The sequence below is a fragment of the Myotis brandtii genome, unplaced genomic scaffold, assembly GCF_000412655.1.
Source record: "Myotis brandtii unplaced genomic scaffold, ASM41265v1 scaffold412, whole genome shotgun sequence".
Taxonomy (NCBI): Eukaryota; Metazoa; Chordata; class Mammalia; order Chiroptera; family Vespertilionidae; genus Myotis; species Myotis brandtii.
Window position 1 is genome coordinate 344,168 of NW_005365832.1, and position 17,334 is coordinate 361,501.

The window sequence follows — 17,334 nt, forward strand, 5'->3', positions numbered from 1 at the left end:
GGTGGGGTGGGAACCGGGTGGAGGGGAGCTATGGGGGGAAAAAAGAGGAACAACTGTGATAATCTGAACAATAAAGATTTAATTTAAAAAATTTTAAAAAAAAGAAATTAAAAAAATTCAAAGAAAAAAATAAAAATTTTATAAAACAAATTACTGAAAATTTATTAAGGCTGCTCTATTAAAAAGATGAAATAAAGGTTTATATAAAGTAACTGTTCTTATCTTTTTAAAATTCAAATTCTCACTTCTTGCATTTATTCACAGTGAAATATCTGTAGCCTTTCCGAATCATAAATTTGTGCTCATTCAGTAACTCTCCCCAAACATGTGAACAAAAATCTGATCTTTGACTAAAAGGATGGACAAAGGAAGGAGGTTAACATCTGGTAACCTGTAATTTAATTTATCACACTTATTTTGGTTCTATCAATTAAAAAACAGTATTTCCAGTATTTAGATAAATCTAAAAGTTTTATATAACTTCTGAAAACTATATTGAATAGAGGTTCAATTATTACTTAGATCGGTAGCCTATTTTTTTGAAACAATTTATCAATAACTAAATATTCTAGAAATATCTTAGAGGACATTTCAGATTCTTACTGACCTAGGACACTTATCAAGGTAGCAAAGCAAATGATGGTTTTCATTAGTAAGATAGCTGATCATTAACTCAGTTCAATGTTTGGGCCATGTTAGAAAAATACACACTTCTTCCATTATTTCTAAATGTTTTTAAATGGAAGGATTTTTCTTCCCCCCAAATTTAAGAAAACATAAAACTGACCAGGAATTGAAAAATACATCGAGTACTAGCATTATGAATACCTTAAAGCAACAACGTAAAGCATATTTTCACATGCCTAGATCAGAGAAGGTTAAAGGTGACCATTTCCTCTTTTGGGGACAGGTTTTGGGGAGGTTTATTTCCCCCAAGTTTATGTTCTCACGGAAAGGAGGAAATGTGACTGTACTGAACATGAGTTCCAGGGGCTCGACAGCCTCCACTCTGGAGGGTCATTCATGCCTGAGCCCATCCGTTATGGTTCGTAAGCAGCACATACCGCAGGTTCTTGAACCAGTAGATGAGCGAGGGCACGCAGAGCAGCACCACCCAGGCCAGCAGGGTGGCCACGGTGGTGTGCATTCGCAGGCTGTCCTCGGCCTCGCTGGCCGACAGGCGGGGCGGGACCGCGTCCTTGTGCTGACTGCACCTCTTGTCACTCCTCCGCGAGTGTTTCGGATTCTGTAAAGCAATCAGGGAAAAACAGCAAGATGTTCGGTAAAATGTAAGCTTACTTTATGTAGAAGCCTATTCAACTACTTAATAGCTAAATAAATAGATGCATCTGTCTGTCAGCAAATGGATATAAAACACTGGAATGACCTCGTTGTAAAGAGGTTATCAGTTATGAAACTTTTATTCCTTTGCTTTGCCATTTCCACTGTTGAGAATATATTTTCTAAGTAATTACTTAAAATAAAATTTAAAATATAGTTTGTAATAACAAAAATGATAAATACTGATAAATTAAACTTAGACAATCCAAGTCTATTTTAATATTCACTAGGTTCACTTTTTTAAAAAAATATTTTTATTGATTCTGAGAGGAAGGGAGAGGGAGAGAGAGAGAGAGAGAAACATCAATGATACGAGAGAATCATTGATTGGCTGCCTTCTGCATGTCCCCCAGTGGGGATTGAGCCCGAAACCTGGGCATGTGTCCTGACTGGGAATCGAACCGTGACCTCCTGATTCATAGGTCAATGCTCAACCATTGAGCCATACCAGTTGGGCCATTAGGTTCACTTTTTATAAAATTACTTAAATTTATAAAACCATTTAAACAGTGTGAAATCCCAATATTAAAAAAACAACCTAAACTTTAAAAATTCCCCATGTTCTTTCATATTAAAGTGATGTAGAGTTTTGAAAATAAAACTTACCACAGTTTGGCTATTTTTAAAATTTGTTACACTGGCTTGCAGATGAACAATCTAGGAAAAAGAAATGATCATTTAATTTTACTTCTTGTTTATATCAAAACTGAAAAGCACTGTAATCTAAAATTTAAAAAAAAATCTAAAAGATTAAAAATTCATTTAAACATTTAAAAGTATTCTTTTAGAAAAGATAAATAATAACTACACTTGCTTGCTACCATGGATTAAAAAACAAACAAAATAACACAAACTTCCAAAGTATGCCGGGGCCAGGATATATTGTTACACCTCTTAAATTCAGGGGCCTCTGTTTAAATGCCTTACTGAAGCAACTTAAAGTGTCTTGTGAATAAAACATCTGATTATATTCAGTATAGTATAAAGTGTAACATGTTTTATATATTCCAAATCTTTGAAAATCTGAACTCAATTATATTTGGTGGTGAAATGTTTATAAGAATCCGATAATGTCTGTAAATTTAATTTACTAGATTTGCTTAGGTATTTTTAAAAATTCTTTATTGTTGAAAGTATTACATATGTCCCCCTTTCCACTCATTGTCCTCTCCCATGCTTAAGTATTTGAGAAAGTTTTGCTTACTGGGTCAGTTGTTTAAAATATTCAATTAAAAACTCAAAATATTATATTTATAAATCAGAGTAGTTCTAGTTTTTTTCTGATGAAAATAATCTATAATGTGCATGTATTTGCATGTATTAGTGTTAAAAGCAGATGCAAATGAACCTTTGTTTACAAAAAGAAAAAAAAAATATTATCTATTCTGGTGTCAACCATCTCTACATAAGACTGATGTGGGGAGTATGCAGTGTATAATTTCCTGCAAAGCTATCAGCTTTCCTGAAAGTGTCTTTTACTTCCCCGGTAGAATTATCAGCAAATTATTTTTATCATTGTCCTCTGATTCTTCAGCAACATATGTAACATTATGCATGATTTCAGCATGACTGAAAGCTCGCTCCTACTGACATAACGTTTTATTTTGTGTATAACCCCTGTTCAGAGGGAGGTGTGAATAAAAATTGCTCTAGTGAAATGTTTTGTAGAAGTTAACGTTACTTGCAAGAGCAGGAAGCAATTTGAAACAGATCGTATCTTTTCCCCTCCCACCCCGCCCCATTTTTTTAACTAACTCAACTCAGATGAATAATTTCAGTTTTATAGTTAACTATATATTTTAAGTAACCAAGATGTTAAAAACCTTTACACGTAAACCTGCTGTACAACATAAAATTACTGCAGTGGCAATTGAAGTTTTTGCTAACAACACATACAGGAAAGTCTACGCCTGCCTGAGACCAAGCCCAGCCACCTGGACGTTACGGAGCTGACATACCTTAAACACATAGTAAAGGTAAGTAAGAAGTATGGCAAATGCTCCACAAGTCGCCCAACTAATTATGATCAAAACAACCGTCAACAGGGGCAAGTCTGGTGAGAGCATCTTGATGTCTTTAGGAAGCTCAGAGGGCCTGAGAAAACAAGAAAAAACTCCTCAGGTATCTACACAATCACACACAAGAAGGAGCCAGGACCATACTCCGCCAGGCTTTCCTGCTTAACATGCACGTGCCATAAGGTTAACAGTGTAAGCTATTTTTTAATACAGGCAAGGGGTGACACATATTTGATCGTAAATTTTATAATATACCGTGACAGCTCCTCTTCCATTTAGATTCAGTATGGCCGACATTTGTACTAAGGAAGAGGAAAATGTTGCTAAAGGTAATCAATAATTACAGGCCCTGTGCCAGACGTGTCGGATCTGGAGAGGTGGAGAAACAGCTTTCTATTTCTTAAAGTCTCAAGGTCACTCACACACGTGATGGGGGAGGAAGAAGCATCACCCCACACTGCCCTCAGTGGCAGGGAGTCACGTGACGTGTGTGGTGAGAGGAGTGGCGGAGGAAACCAGGTCAGTGGTTTATTAGGAAAGCCTACCTGTAACTTCAAATGATGTCTGTGGGCCTAGAATGAAGCCACAGGCAATGCTATTGGAGCTCGTACACACTTCATCTCACCTGAGCCCAAGTCTAGTGATGGAGTCTCTTGCCCTCAGGTCTGACCGGAAGTGAGCATAGCAAATGCATTGCCAGAAACACTTCCTCCTGAGAGCAAGTTATAACAGTGAAATTTAAAAATACTTGTGCAATCTGCCTAACGTTTTTTATTAACTCAAGCAATAAGATAAACATCAAATAACTTGCAAAGATAAAATTATCTTTGACAATGACACCACTTTCCACACGAATCCGCATTTTGCTAGTTATAACATCTTCCTGAGAAAGTACAGTCTAATGGAAGCACGTTCATCTTAAGGCTCCTCATCAGAATACAGCTTTCTTCTTAATCAGGAGCAATGAGGAAGCGTTCACTCGTTCCTTCTTTACCTCTTCAAGGCGAGCCACAGTGAGGACAGGAGCCTCACGGCTGTGGACGAGAGCAGGCCACCCCAGTAGGCAGTGCACGTTCCAAACAGAAAGAGAATCAAGGAGACCAGGGGGAAACACATGCTCTGACTGGTCAAGACGATGACGTCTAACTCTGGTAAGAGTAAGACATCCCATATTTCCTTAAACCACTTATACCTGCAGATAAAAGAGGACAGACAAGTAAAAGCAAAAAAATAAAAACCATCACCTGACATTCAAGGATCCAATATGGGCGGTGTGTGACCATTCACTAGAGTCCCCACATTGCCATGATACTGAATTTGTAATTATACTAAAAAACACACATGAAGTCATTTATCTTCCCAGTGAGACTACTGATCTTTGAGGATCTGAGCCATGATTCTCAGTGCAGCGTTACTGCTCTCTACTGTTCCTTATAATCCTATATAATAAAAGGCTAATATGCAAATTGTCCCCTGGACCAGGAGCTGGACCAGGAGTTTGGCCAGGGGGCGGGGCCAGCTGGCCAACCTACTGCATCCCCTCCCCCCAGCCGGCCCAGCCTGATTGCCCTGATCAGGGCGGGCAGGCCGGACCCCACCTGTGCACGAATTTGTGCACCAGGCCTCTAGTGAAATCATAAGTGGTGTGTGTGTGTTTTTTTTAATGTTACAAAGCCAATAGCTAGTTTGAATGACAGAAGAAAAAAGATCTAAGCAATGGTTCTTAAGCAAAAACCAAATTTGTATAAATTTAGAGCAGAATGTTAGGTAGGGTAGAGAGATCTACAATATACTTTGTATAGGAAGTAAGATAAAGCAATCTGGCACCATCTCATCCGTAACCTACAATGATTTACGCATGATCTGGGCTATTCAAAGATCATATTCATCCCTCCACAAGTGTTAAAGGCCTGGTGTATTTACAGGCCTTTACTTTTGAAATGATTATACTATTAAAGTAAATGTTGATATACTTACCAGGCCTTTGTCTAAGAGAAAAATCCCGCTTACCAGAACAAGTCAATTGCCACATTTGTATGAAAAGGTATATTCCATCAATGGAGACAAACATAATGCTTTATATACAATACGAAATTAAAATCATTACCACAGGTAACAAGACTTACCCCAACAGAAACTTAATCATAATTACAAAAGGATCCACTTTGTACGGTTTGGCTTCTTTATCCAACATCGTAGCATACTCCAAGCAATGACCTGAGGATTGGAAGACATTACAGGTGGTGAAGAATTCACAGCAGTTACAGGGGGGACACGCTACCTCCCGCACTGTCCGTGAGAGCACACGCCCTCGGGCAGAGCAGCCAGGTCTGCACACACCCTTCACATTCCCACCCGCAGTGCAGGAACGCCCGCTTCTCCACGCCCTCATTACCACTGCAATCATCTCTCTTTCTTTGTTACTAATGTTATGACCCACCCCATAACAAAGAAACAGAATTTCCAGAGGATGAGGCCCAGACATCAGGATTTTAAAAAGATTCCCAGGTGATTCTAATGTGCAGCCAAGGTTGAGAACCACTGCTCTAGATTAACCAATACGTATCTCTGAGGTCTCTATGAATTCTCTAGGTATAAATTCTGTATGTTTGAGAATCAACTATCAAGTCACTTAAAACTCAGAAGGATGAGACATCTCTTTCAAACTTTCTAAAAATATTTACATTCAAGTATGGTGATGTCATATTCCCCAAATAACCTCTAGACCTGGGCGGAGCAGCGAATGTTGCTGCTCTCTTCCTGGAATGTAACTACACCAGGTTAAAACAAACACTTAGAGGCAGACTGGGAAGTGTAACAAGCTACTGAAAGGGAAAGAGTCGCTGTGGAAGGGCTTGGCGAAATGGAAATAATGGAGATTTTTGACCGCTTTTATGTATTTTGGCCCTATCCTCCTTTCCTCTCTCTTGCCTCCCTTGATGACTGTCCAAACACAACAAGTTTTGTAAGGACCTTACAAAGGTGAGTCTCCTGGGAATTATTCTAATGGCTATTCTCTGTGGAGGCCTGTCCAATGTGCTATATATGTTCTATATGTGCCTCTCCAGGTCCAGCCTCTACTCTACTTTGCTCTGAATTTTGGGAAGCTGACTTTCATGGACTGGCTTCCAAGTAGGTTCAGTGAATGAGAGGCACTGGCAGATAGGAGAAGGGGTGGAAGCAAGGCTAGTGCGTTAGCTTCCCCGCCTGTCCCCTGCTGAGACCCAGCGCTCCTGTCCGCAGCCTGCCGCTGCCTAATGCTGTCCTTTCTAAGCTCGCTCGTCCGCTCTCGCCCTGGCCCCGGCACCCGCAGTATCAGGTGCTCTGCTCTGTTGCTAATCTGACACTTTATCATCTTCTGTTATCCTGCACATACTGGTACCTTTGAAACATTACACTCTCAATTATTCCATTCAATGTGCCAGGACCTAATTAATAGTTGACACAGCTCAAACGTTACACTGAGTGCCTACTATGTGCCTGGCACTATGTTGGGTACCAGGAATAGAATGGAGAACAAGATCCCTGCCAATAAGCCTCTACCAACTGAGAGGTCCTCAGAACAGAGGGAAGACATTTCAGGCACAAGGGTATAAAATGGAGAAAACAGGTAAGACGTGTCGGGTATCTTTTAAAACTTAGAGGATCTCAAATCCCCGTAAACGTGGGAGAGGTGAGTTATAAATTATCAAGAAGTTGATCTGTCTTCCTTAGCCACATAAAAGATTAAAAAAAGTAGTAGTGAAGCACAGAAGGAGGGAGGAGGGAGGGTGAAGGAGGAGAGAGGGGGGAGTGAGGGGGGAGGGGTGAAGGAAGAGGGAGGGAGAAGGGAGGGGGAAAGGAAGATAAGATTCTCACCTGCTGAGAAGAGAGAGTATAACTGTCCTCCATAAGCAAGAAGGATGCTCGATACAACGTAAGCAGGGAGAGCTCCACCGTGAAACCTAACGACCTAGAAAACAGGCAAATCAAGGACAACTTCTAAATCGTCAGGCTAACACAGGTGTCCTTTCACATGAAATAAAACTGCTGTTCTTCACTTTATCTCTCTCATGACATGGCCACAAAGGTGTTCCCAGTAATGGGTATCAGACTCTAAGTAAAATAAACGTTAATAATATAGAGTACGCTAGAAACATGGTATCTGAATTTCTCATCAAAGGCATGATAAGGAAAATATACAACTGAGTCATAAGCACTGCACACTTTTTTATAAGGCACGTTTATTGAGCATTTACTATATTTCAGGCGTGGTATTCGGCATCTTGTATGCATTATTTCATGCTCTCCTCCCGCGAACCCTCTGAGGTTGTGCTTATCCCCATTTTATAGGTGAAATGGAGGCACAGGGAGTGCGAGTAACTTGCACAATTAAAAACATCACACACAAGCAAGTGACTTACTTGTTGCAGGTGCCCTGACCAAGAACTGAACCGACCACCTTTCAGTATACAGACAACACCCAGCCAACTGCGCCACACTGGCCAGGGCTAGTCTGCCCTTCTCTGATGCACATGTGATTATGCTCGACTAGAGAGTACTGAACTGACTAGACTCTTCTTTGTCACTAACCTAAATTATGAGGCACCAGAATGATATGAAAATACAGTATGTTATGTCCTCGGCCCATACCTCCATGCACAGTAACATGCCTTTTGAACATACTAAAAGTACGATAGCATGGATTCCAAGAGATAAATTTTCGTAATAATTGATCCCTTAACATTTTACTTATTACAACTCTCCATGAGGCTATGTTCCAACTTATACTAACATTTAATCTTCTCTTTCTAATGTAGCACAAAATGTTTACACTTAACTTATAATTTTCTAATGTTCACAAATGTAACAATACTTACAATCTAGTTCTCATCAGGTTGTTGTGAGGATCAAGTGAGATATTGCAAATATTAGTAAAAAAGTTTCTAATTTAATTTTGACTTGTAAGTTTTATTATCATTAGAGGATTAAATGATTTAAATTAAAAATATTCTGCTATGCCATGATTGCAAAACATGAAAAATAAATAAAGTGAAAGTAATAAAAGGCACAATAAAAATGTTAATGAATTTTAAAGTTATATAACTTCTCTGACAAATCAGTATTATCTATTGTACAATTCTGTAAGTTATAATGATGTTGAATCATAATATAGCAGTTCTGCTACTTGATAAATTATTTTTGTAACACCATTTACCTATGAATTATAGAAAGACACTCTCCAAATAAATTTAAACTATTTTTCAACATGTCTATTGAATATAATTTACTTCCCACCTTTTATAAACTGAGCATGCACAAAATCAGAAGTTCTCTGAAAATGTTTATTTATATGATGGAGTCTACAGATTTTATTAGGCTATGAATTATAACGTACGAGCAACATGAAATCTTAATATGACATCCATTTAGCCAAGAACATGAACTTGTTTGAGAATCAGGAATCAGCCCTAGGAAGTCTCACACATGAGAGCACCCCTTAAAGCCAGGGCGGCCAGTGTGGCCCGTGTGCCGAGAACGGAGTTGAGGTTTCATGAACATGGAAGGAAGAAGAGGAAGGGAGGAGGCAGCAGCAGCAGCTGCAGGGGTGCCGGCCGCGGCCAGAGGCCATAGCGGGGTCTGCTGGTATTTACTCTCTGGCCCTTTACAGAAGTCTGCCACCCCTACCTTACAGTACCCATTCACAAGACAATCAATAACCAAACAGGGGTCTCTCTTACCTGTCCAAGTATTTGCGGAAAGGAAGTCTTAATCGTCACCTGGTTTAAAATAATCATTAAGAAAAATGTTATTTTCCCTAAAGCTGCCCCAGGTCACATTTTATTAAATTGAGCATTTTATTAAATAGAAATTAACTTTTTTATGGTAATAAACCTAAAGGCACTCAAGATCTCAAAAGAATCCTCTGAACCACCAACATTTAATGTGTATCCAGGGTAATTTTACTGTTCAGTAAAATATGTTCCCATATTCTAATTCTTTTGACAACTGAATGAATGCCATGGTATACATAGTAACCCTTTACTAACTAAAATACTTAACTAAGGAGAGTATCAAATTACTAGATCATGCAAGCTAAAGGAATTTATTAAATGACTGAGTGCAGTTAAGTGGAATCAAGATATTTCACATCAGCTAGAAACCTGTGATGTCACCACAAATGTCTACTTCAGCCACGTCCACCTGGAGTCCTTAGAACCTGGCCTGTTCTAACACAGGGAGGGACTCCTTTGGTTCATGAACCCGTAAGTTAATAACATGTTACCCTGGAGCTCTATTTCCCTTCTCTCAGCACAAGGACATCTAGGTGATTGTAACACAAACTCAATAGGCACGGAACTGCACGGATTAATGACTGACAGAAACTAATATAGTTAGTGAAAAGCAAAGAAGGTCCTTAAGCTTATCCAAGAGCTAGGAACAAATGAGCATCACTGATTAGTGAATGAAACCCACAGCTGATTTCATGATGGTCTAACAGAAACTAATATAGTTAGTGAGAAGCAAAGAAGGCCTTAAGGACCTTATCCAAGAGCTAGGAACAAATGAGCATCACGCTGCTTAGTGAATGAAACCCACAGCTGATTTCATGATGGTCTTCAATTTACAAAGGACCTTTGCTCCCAAATTGAAAAGGTTAGACTTCAGTCGCAATTTTAATTTTATTTTCTCTTACTTACTAAGATGCATACGTTCAGTGGTCCAGCTAAGAAAATATGGAGGTGGTGCTAAGAGGTAAAATGGAGGATATTTAAAGTAATATACATGTCTATTTCCTTTTTGTGAATGTCTACTTCTAGTATTTATTGCCTTCTGCATCACCATGTATCTGAAGCTAACATAAAATACATCTGCCGTGCCCTAACCGGTTTGGCTCAGTGGATAGAGCGTCAGCCTGCGGACTCAAGGGTCCCAGGGTCGATTCCAGTCAAGGGCATGTACCTTGGTTGCGGGCACATCCCCAGTAGGGGGTGTGCAGGAGGCAGCTGATCGATGTTTCTCTTTCATCGATGTTTCTAACTCTCTATCCCTCTCCCTTCCTCTCTGTAAAAAAATCAATAAAATATATTTTAAAAAAATACATCTGCCGTTTATTCTATAACTAAATCTTAAAAGTGAAGCCAACGTGCAGCTTACCTCATACTGACAGTCGGAAGACGTGTACATTTTTAATAACGCGACGTGGCTGTCATTGTCTGGCTGGGCAACATGAAGTTTCAGAGAAATTTCTGTTGAAGATGGGACCCTGAAAAGTAACTTAATTATCAATTCTCAAATACAGAATGCTATTAAATAACACGGCTAAGCCAGTCCTCGGCCCAACACAGCGTGGTAATGGAGAGGAGGCTGGGTGTGAGACGCATGGTGACGGAGGGACGCTCCCGGCATGTCACGGTGTCTGAATGCTCCCTCTGGGACATAGGAGTCGGGGAGAAGTGGGAAAGGGTTCATGTTTCAAGCAATGAAGGTTTACATTCTGTACCAGTTAAATAAGAATACCATATATTATATTACCTACGGGCACAATGCTACATTAGGAATACCTATATTTTACTAAGAGGCACTTTAATGATTCCACTCTGATGTAAATAAACTTAGTAGAATGTGTATTATTCAAAAAACAAAAGTTTAAGGTAAACCCTTTCATATACTTACTGTGCAATGGTTAGCGAATCTTCATAAGACCAGGGAATGTGAAGTTTATAGATACTAGTTATTTCTTCTGTGAAAACAAAACGAAAACATGTATTACTACCCTTATGTCACACAAATGTTATATAAACTACTATAATACCTAACTAACTATAGTAGTTATAATTATAGTTCATAAGAAATCAGTAAGAGTTACATCACATAATAGAAAATTATGAAGAATGATTAAGTAATAATCTATATATATAAAAGGCTAAGCGACCGTCTGACTGGTAGCTATGACGCACAATGACCACCAGGGGGCAGATGCTCAACACAGGAGCTGCTGAGCTGCGGTGACTTGGCAGTGGTGGTTCTCGGGTGACACACCCTGGAACCAGAGAGGAGGGAGCCCGATTCTGGGGTGCATCACCTGAGAACTGCCCTCTCACAATCCGGGACCCCTCGGGAGATGTCGGAGAGCCGGTTTTGGCCTGATCCCTGCAGGCCAGGCAGAGGGACCCCACCTGTTGGAGGGACCTGGCTCACTCCGTACACGCCCTTCAAGTCACGGTGCCACCCCAGGTGCGGCCGGCCAGGGCGGGACCGCGGGAGGTTGGCTCCAGGGCATGTTCAGCCTGTCTCGCCCAGTTGCACCCCACCGGCCACCTTCTAATTCATTTCCTTTCAATGTGCATGAATCCGTGCACCGGGGCACTAGTGTTTTATAATATTAGACTCATAAAAGATATTAGAGCATTTGAGAAGGACTAAGAAACTGGAAAAACACTAAGCAGCTAAATCTGAATTACTATTATAACAAAACAGCAAGCTATGTGGTATTTTTAAAACGTGGATATTTAAGCCTGGGCTGGTGTGGCTCAGTTGGTTGAGCATCGTCCTGTGTACCAAAAGGTCACCAGTCTGATTCCCGGTCAGGCAATGCCCAGGTTTCGGGCTGGATCCCCAACCCCCAGCTGTGGTGTGTGCGGGAGGCAGTTGAACAATGTTTCTCTTTCTCTCTCTTTCTCTTTTTCTCTCCCTCTTCTTTTCCCTCTCTCTGAAATCAATAAAAACATATTTTTTAAAAAGTGGGTGTTAAAACTAAAACAGAAGATGCTTACTGCCCTAACCAGTTTGGCTCAGTGGATAGAGCGTCGGCCTGCGGACTCAAGGGTCCCGGGTTCAATTCCGGTCAAGGGCATGTACCTTGGTTGCGGGCACATCCCTAGTAGGGAGTGTGCAGGAGGCAGCCGATCAATGATTCTCACTCATCATTGATGTTTCTCTCTCTCCCTCTCCCTTTCTCTCTCATCGATGTTTCTAACTCTCTATCCCTCTCCCTTCCTCTCTGTAAAAAATCAATAAAATATATTTTTAAAAAAAGATGCTTACTATTAACACATTGTGGACGGATCACGAGAATTCTTGCTTCATATTACACAGTGTTTTACAAAGTATCATACTTTAAAAAGATATTAGCTTGTAAGAACATGCAATAAATAACTTCAAAATGCAATGGGTACTTAATTTTAAAGCGTGCCTTTAACATTTATGTAAAATGTTTTTTGTACTCATTCAATAGAAACTTATCTGACCACTAGGTAAAGCTAGCAATAAAACTACTGGTCCGCAATGTGTAAAGATAGGGTCTAAGTTAAATATGTTGGAAATATAAACAGCTTTTCTATTATATTACATTTTACTTCACATAAATATAGGAAATTCAAGTGAAAACCTACTGATTCTTCAAATGACAACCCCTTTATATTTGATTGTAAAATACACTTACCTTTGACTCTTGAGCACTTGCTGTCTATGTTGACTTGAAAAGCTTGGTATATCTAATGGTTTGACCACAAAAACAAAAACAGAAGTTTACGTGTTTGTTTAACTAAACAGTAAAGTAAAATCAAAGCCTTCTTATACGCGGGATTATTACCTGTCCGAAGTTCAGAAGCTCTATATTATAGAACAGGCCGCTTGTGTTTAATTTCACTTTCCTTGAAGATAATCCTGTTAAATTAAAAGTACCCTATTGCTTAGAACACCAAAGAATAACAAAAGTACAAATCGCTTAAACATTAAAATTATGCCAACAGATTTTTAATATTAAAAAAAGAGCTGGTAAATTCTGACTTCTGACATGAAGGCAAAAACTCCTAAAAACACAATCCTCCTTCAAAAAACTCTGGATAAAAAAAAAAAAAAAACATTTACAATGCCTTTCAATCATATGTATGTGCTTTAAAAAACCAACACATATCTCTAGTGTCGATACGGTATGCTTTCTTGGTAGATCTCATTTCATAAGCGTGCTATCTTTAAGGAGCTAAGTGATAGAGTTGCCATTTCTGTACTGTTCTCAGTATTTTCCTACCAAAAAAGGGTAGAGGGGGGATAAAAATTTTACAGGAAGTTTCCTCTATCAAGTAGAATAGGTTTTTTTCATGAGTGGCATAAGAGACAACCAAAATACAGATTCCACTACCCAAAGCCGGAAAAACTTAAACAAACAAGAACGTAACAACAGTACTGGATTATAACCCAATGAATAAAATAAATATGTATGGGTCCACTACTGACATACATAAAAACTGAATAAATAAATAAATCAGGAAGAAGGGACAACTTCCCTTTGGGAAGAATTCTAGAAAATATAGAGTATCAGTGATAACTGCTTCAGACTAGATGAACCCATGGATGCTAAGATGAGTGGGTTATTTTGAAAAAAAAATAGGTTACTCACAAAGTATCTCCCCCAAAATATTTATTAATTCCAGTAACTTCACAGTAGAAAAACCTGGCAGACACCACCTTAACCAAGTGGCCAAGGTTAACATCACTGGTGATCAGACACAGTGAGTGATAAAACGTGTCCTCTGATAGGATACATGGAGAAGTACTTATCACTTCTGTGATATTCTTGCCAAAAAATGCATAACACCAACTAATAGGAAAGCTTTAGACAAATCCAAATCAAGGAATATTCTACAAAATAACTGACCAGTGCTCTTCAAAGGTAACAAAATTGTGAAAGACAAGGAAAGACTGAGGAACTATAAAAAGATTAGAGGAGATGAAAGAGCCATAAAAACTCAAGCAATGTGGGCACCTGGAGAAGAACAAAGGTGGAAAAGCCAACGAAAACCAAATGAAGCCTGTGGCTCAGTTAACAGTATGATGCTAATGCTAACTGCTCAGTTTTGACAACTGCATTGTTTAAGAGGCCAACACTATAGAGAGATGAGTGACGGGTACACAGGAACTCTGTACTCTTTCTGTAAGTCTAAAATTATTTCATAATAAAATGTAAGAGAATATGTAGTTATATGTATTTAGAGAAATCTTGAAACTGTCACAGGGCAGGTAGAGATTTATATCTTATAATAAGCCTTTTATTAAAAGGGCCAATATTGAGTATAAATTCACATGAGAACACACCCACATACACACACAAACGTATGTGATCATGGATACATTTAATTTAAAGTTCCCTTCTCAGAAGATGATGGCTGGCCCAGTATTAAATAAGAGTCAAACGAATGAACACATCACATGCTAACTCTAGGACTACACTTGAAATACACAATACTCTTTTACACGGTTGTGCTTTATTGCGAAAGAAATCAGCACTGTTAAGAAGAAAAGCAAGTCTTAGAATTTCCAGAATCAAAATACTTACCAAAGGAAAAAAGATGAGTTACAGGAAGCTGTATGGATCTTGTCTCTCTTTTAAAGAATTCACAATCTACAACAAACTGAAATAGTAACATTGACTTATTAGGGGGAAAAAAGACTCAACAAATTTTAGTAAAACATCTTGATGCTTGAGTGGAAAATAAAAGTCGTCAGCTTTGGGGAAGGCTGTGCCACACCCTAACTCTGGCTACACTAAAATGGCAAGCATTCCTCAAGGAGAGATGCCAAACTAAGAAAATTTGATGAGCAAGCTTAATTTAATAAAAATTATTAGTGTATTGTGTATTTCTGAGTAGCTCTTTTATTCTCTCTCTTCCCCGTTTCCAAATATATTTCTCTTCCCCCCACCCAAGTGTATTTTTAAGAACGGGGTTAGTTTCTTCCTCATTTGTGTGCTTCCTATATAATTCCTGGCATAGACTCTTGCATATAAAATGGTCTCAATAATTAATAGATTTTGAAAGTCTGATGTTCCACTTGGAATAAAGAGACTTGGGTTTATTCTGCTTAGTTCAAGTTAGACTGGTCCTCCCAGTCTTAGGAGGATCGCTAAACTGGCATTGTTTTTAGACAAGCCCTATGCTGAAGAATTCATGAAGAACAAATATTTAGCATGAGTAGCCCCAAAATATTCTGATAATGACTTTAATCCATTTGTTACCTTACTTCCATGAATAGATGGTACATAAACAACAAGATGTGACAAAGATGGATAGTCTTGAAGTCTTAACGTCAGAGACTAAAAAAAAGGTGAAAGTAAAAAGCTGATTTATACAGACCGTAAAGCACTTTAAAAGAAAAATAAATTACACACACACACTATTTCTTATTTAATACGTTATAAAAAAACAGATTGCAAACTTAAATGCAATACTTCATAAGGTAGCATGTTTATATTTTCAGGTCAATAATCCTGCTAAAAGTCAAATTCCTAATAATTATGTGAATATGGACTACCAAAATAGTCCTGCATCTCTTGAATTGTATCTGTCCCTTCATGTAAAACAAATGACATTTAGCACTAAATTTAAATGTTTCACATAATTATTTCCAGATTTGCTCTTTCCTTTTATAATTTGTCTATTTGTTTCAAACAATGTTACAGCATTATCTCCACATTTATTTTGGTAGCACATGACAGAGGCTCAACAGTTGATGAATGAATGGATGCTAAATATGATGGAAGAGTTGGAACCTAATCTCAAATGATTCTGATCAAGCCCAAGTAGTAAAGAGATGCTGGCTAATGATATACATGAACATCATCCCCCAATTATTCAGTAAAATGACATGAAGACACAGCAAAGCAAGACTAATAATGTACCTCACCCATTAAACATCTCTTCTCAAAATTAAGACCAGATCCCATAGCCACATTTTGAGGAAGAAATAGATAAAAGACGCGTCTATTTATTGAAAAGCCAAGTCACCAAATAGCTCTGAAAGCCACGGTTTCCCCTGGAAGTACGTGCAGGGGCGGGGTAGTGACATGCTGCTACAATTTGCATGCACGGAGACATTTCTGCAGATAACTTTCTCCACGGCATGCCAGGGCAACTCTGTAGGCCAGCCCCGAGAGGTTCTGAGGCTGGAGAGCTGTCTGTCAGTGAGTGGCCGTCTAAGAAGCCAGTCAGATTCCCTTGGGACAGCACGTTAAACAAACTCCTGGGCTTCTCCTCAATGTACAGCAATGTTTCTGCAACAGGCATCTATCTTACCTATATATACAGTATATAAGCCCAGCTACTGTTATGGCAGAACGACCGGAACAACCAGAACGACCGGTCGCTATGATGTGCACTGACCACTAGGGGGCAGACGCTCAACACAGGAGCTACCCCCTGGTGGTCAGTGCACTCCCACAGCAGGAGTGCTGCTCAGCCAGAAGCTGGGCTCACAGCTGGTGAGTGCAGCAGCGGTGGTGGGAGCCTCTCCCGCCTCTGCAGCAGCACTAAGGGGCAGCAAGCCAAGTGGTAAGGAGCGAGCAGGCAGGCGGTTAAGAGCGAGGGGTCCCGGATTGCGAGAGGGTGCAGGCCGGGCTGAGGGACCCTTTCCCTCCCCAACCCCCTGCAAGAATTTCATGCATCGGGCCTCTAGTATAATATAAATGAAAGGGCCTTGAACATACCTTCAAATTGAATTTTAAAACTTTACTTAGCTCTTGGTATGATACAATAACACATACATTTCATTTTATTTTGAGCATTATTAACTTAATCGTTTTTACCTCTGAGAACTAAAAAAATACATTCTTCTCCATTAAATTTCTCCATTTCTAGGGAAAATATTTCTAAAATGCAGATGAACAAATCTTAAGTTTATGAACTACCTAGATGAATTAATAACATATCATATTCTAAAATGCCTATAGGCTCAAGTATTTTTTTCACCTAAATATTGAAACTCTAAAGCCACAACTTACCTTAATTGTTGGCAACAGTTCAGCTTTCCATGATAAGTCAACACCTTGCTGGCTATGGAATAAATAGGCAAATATAATTAAAGGACACACATATTAAAGTATTATAAATGATAAATAAGCGTCAGAGGAAAAAGAAATCACCCACAGAGCTGCCAGAGAGAGTTCTAATGACATGAAGCCTAACATGTTCTCACCCAAGATATTCTACCTACATAGTTC

General features: G+C 39.1%; 1 protein-coding gene across 1 annotated transcript in view; it reads right to left on the minus strand.

The window, feature by feature from the left end:
- The window catches only part of PGAP1 (post-GPI attachment to proteins 1), a 52,383-nt gene that overhangs the window by 13,044 nt on the left and 22,005 nt on the right, over window positions 1-17,334 (minus strand). The window contains exons 12-25 of the mRNA XM_014545559.1: window positions 17,116-17,167; window positions 15,355-15,432; window positions 14,677-14,752; window positions 12,934-13,007; window positions 12,784-12,835; window positions 11,016-11,082; window positions 10,497-10,605; window positions 9,080-9,118; window positions 7,218-7,311; window positions 5,486-5,576; window positions 4,354-4,551; window positions 3,300-3,435; window positions 1,948-1,998; window positions 1,065-1,246 (exon numbers count right to left, since the gene is read on the minus strand). Coding sequence (XP_014401045.1) covers window positions 1,065-1,246; window positions 1,948-1,998; window positions 3,300-3,435; window positions 4,354-4,551; window positions 5,486-5,576; window positions 7,218-7,311; window positions 9,080-9,118; window positions 10,497-10,605; window positions 11,016-11,082; window positions 12,784-12,835; window positions 12,934-13,007; window positions 14,677-14,752; window positions 15,355-15,432; window positions 17,116-17,167 — 1,299 coding nt within the window. The remainder of the gene's footprint in view (window positions 1-1,064; window positions 1,247-1,947; window positions 1,999-3,299; window positions 3,436-4,353; window positions 4,552-5,485; window positions 5,577-7,217; window positions 7,312-9,079; window positions 9,119-10,496; window positions 10,606-11,015; window positions 11,083-12,783; window positions 12,836-12,933; window positions 13,008-14,676; window positions 14,753-15,354; window positions 15,433-17,115; window positions 17,168-17,334) is intronic.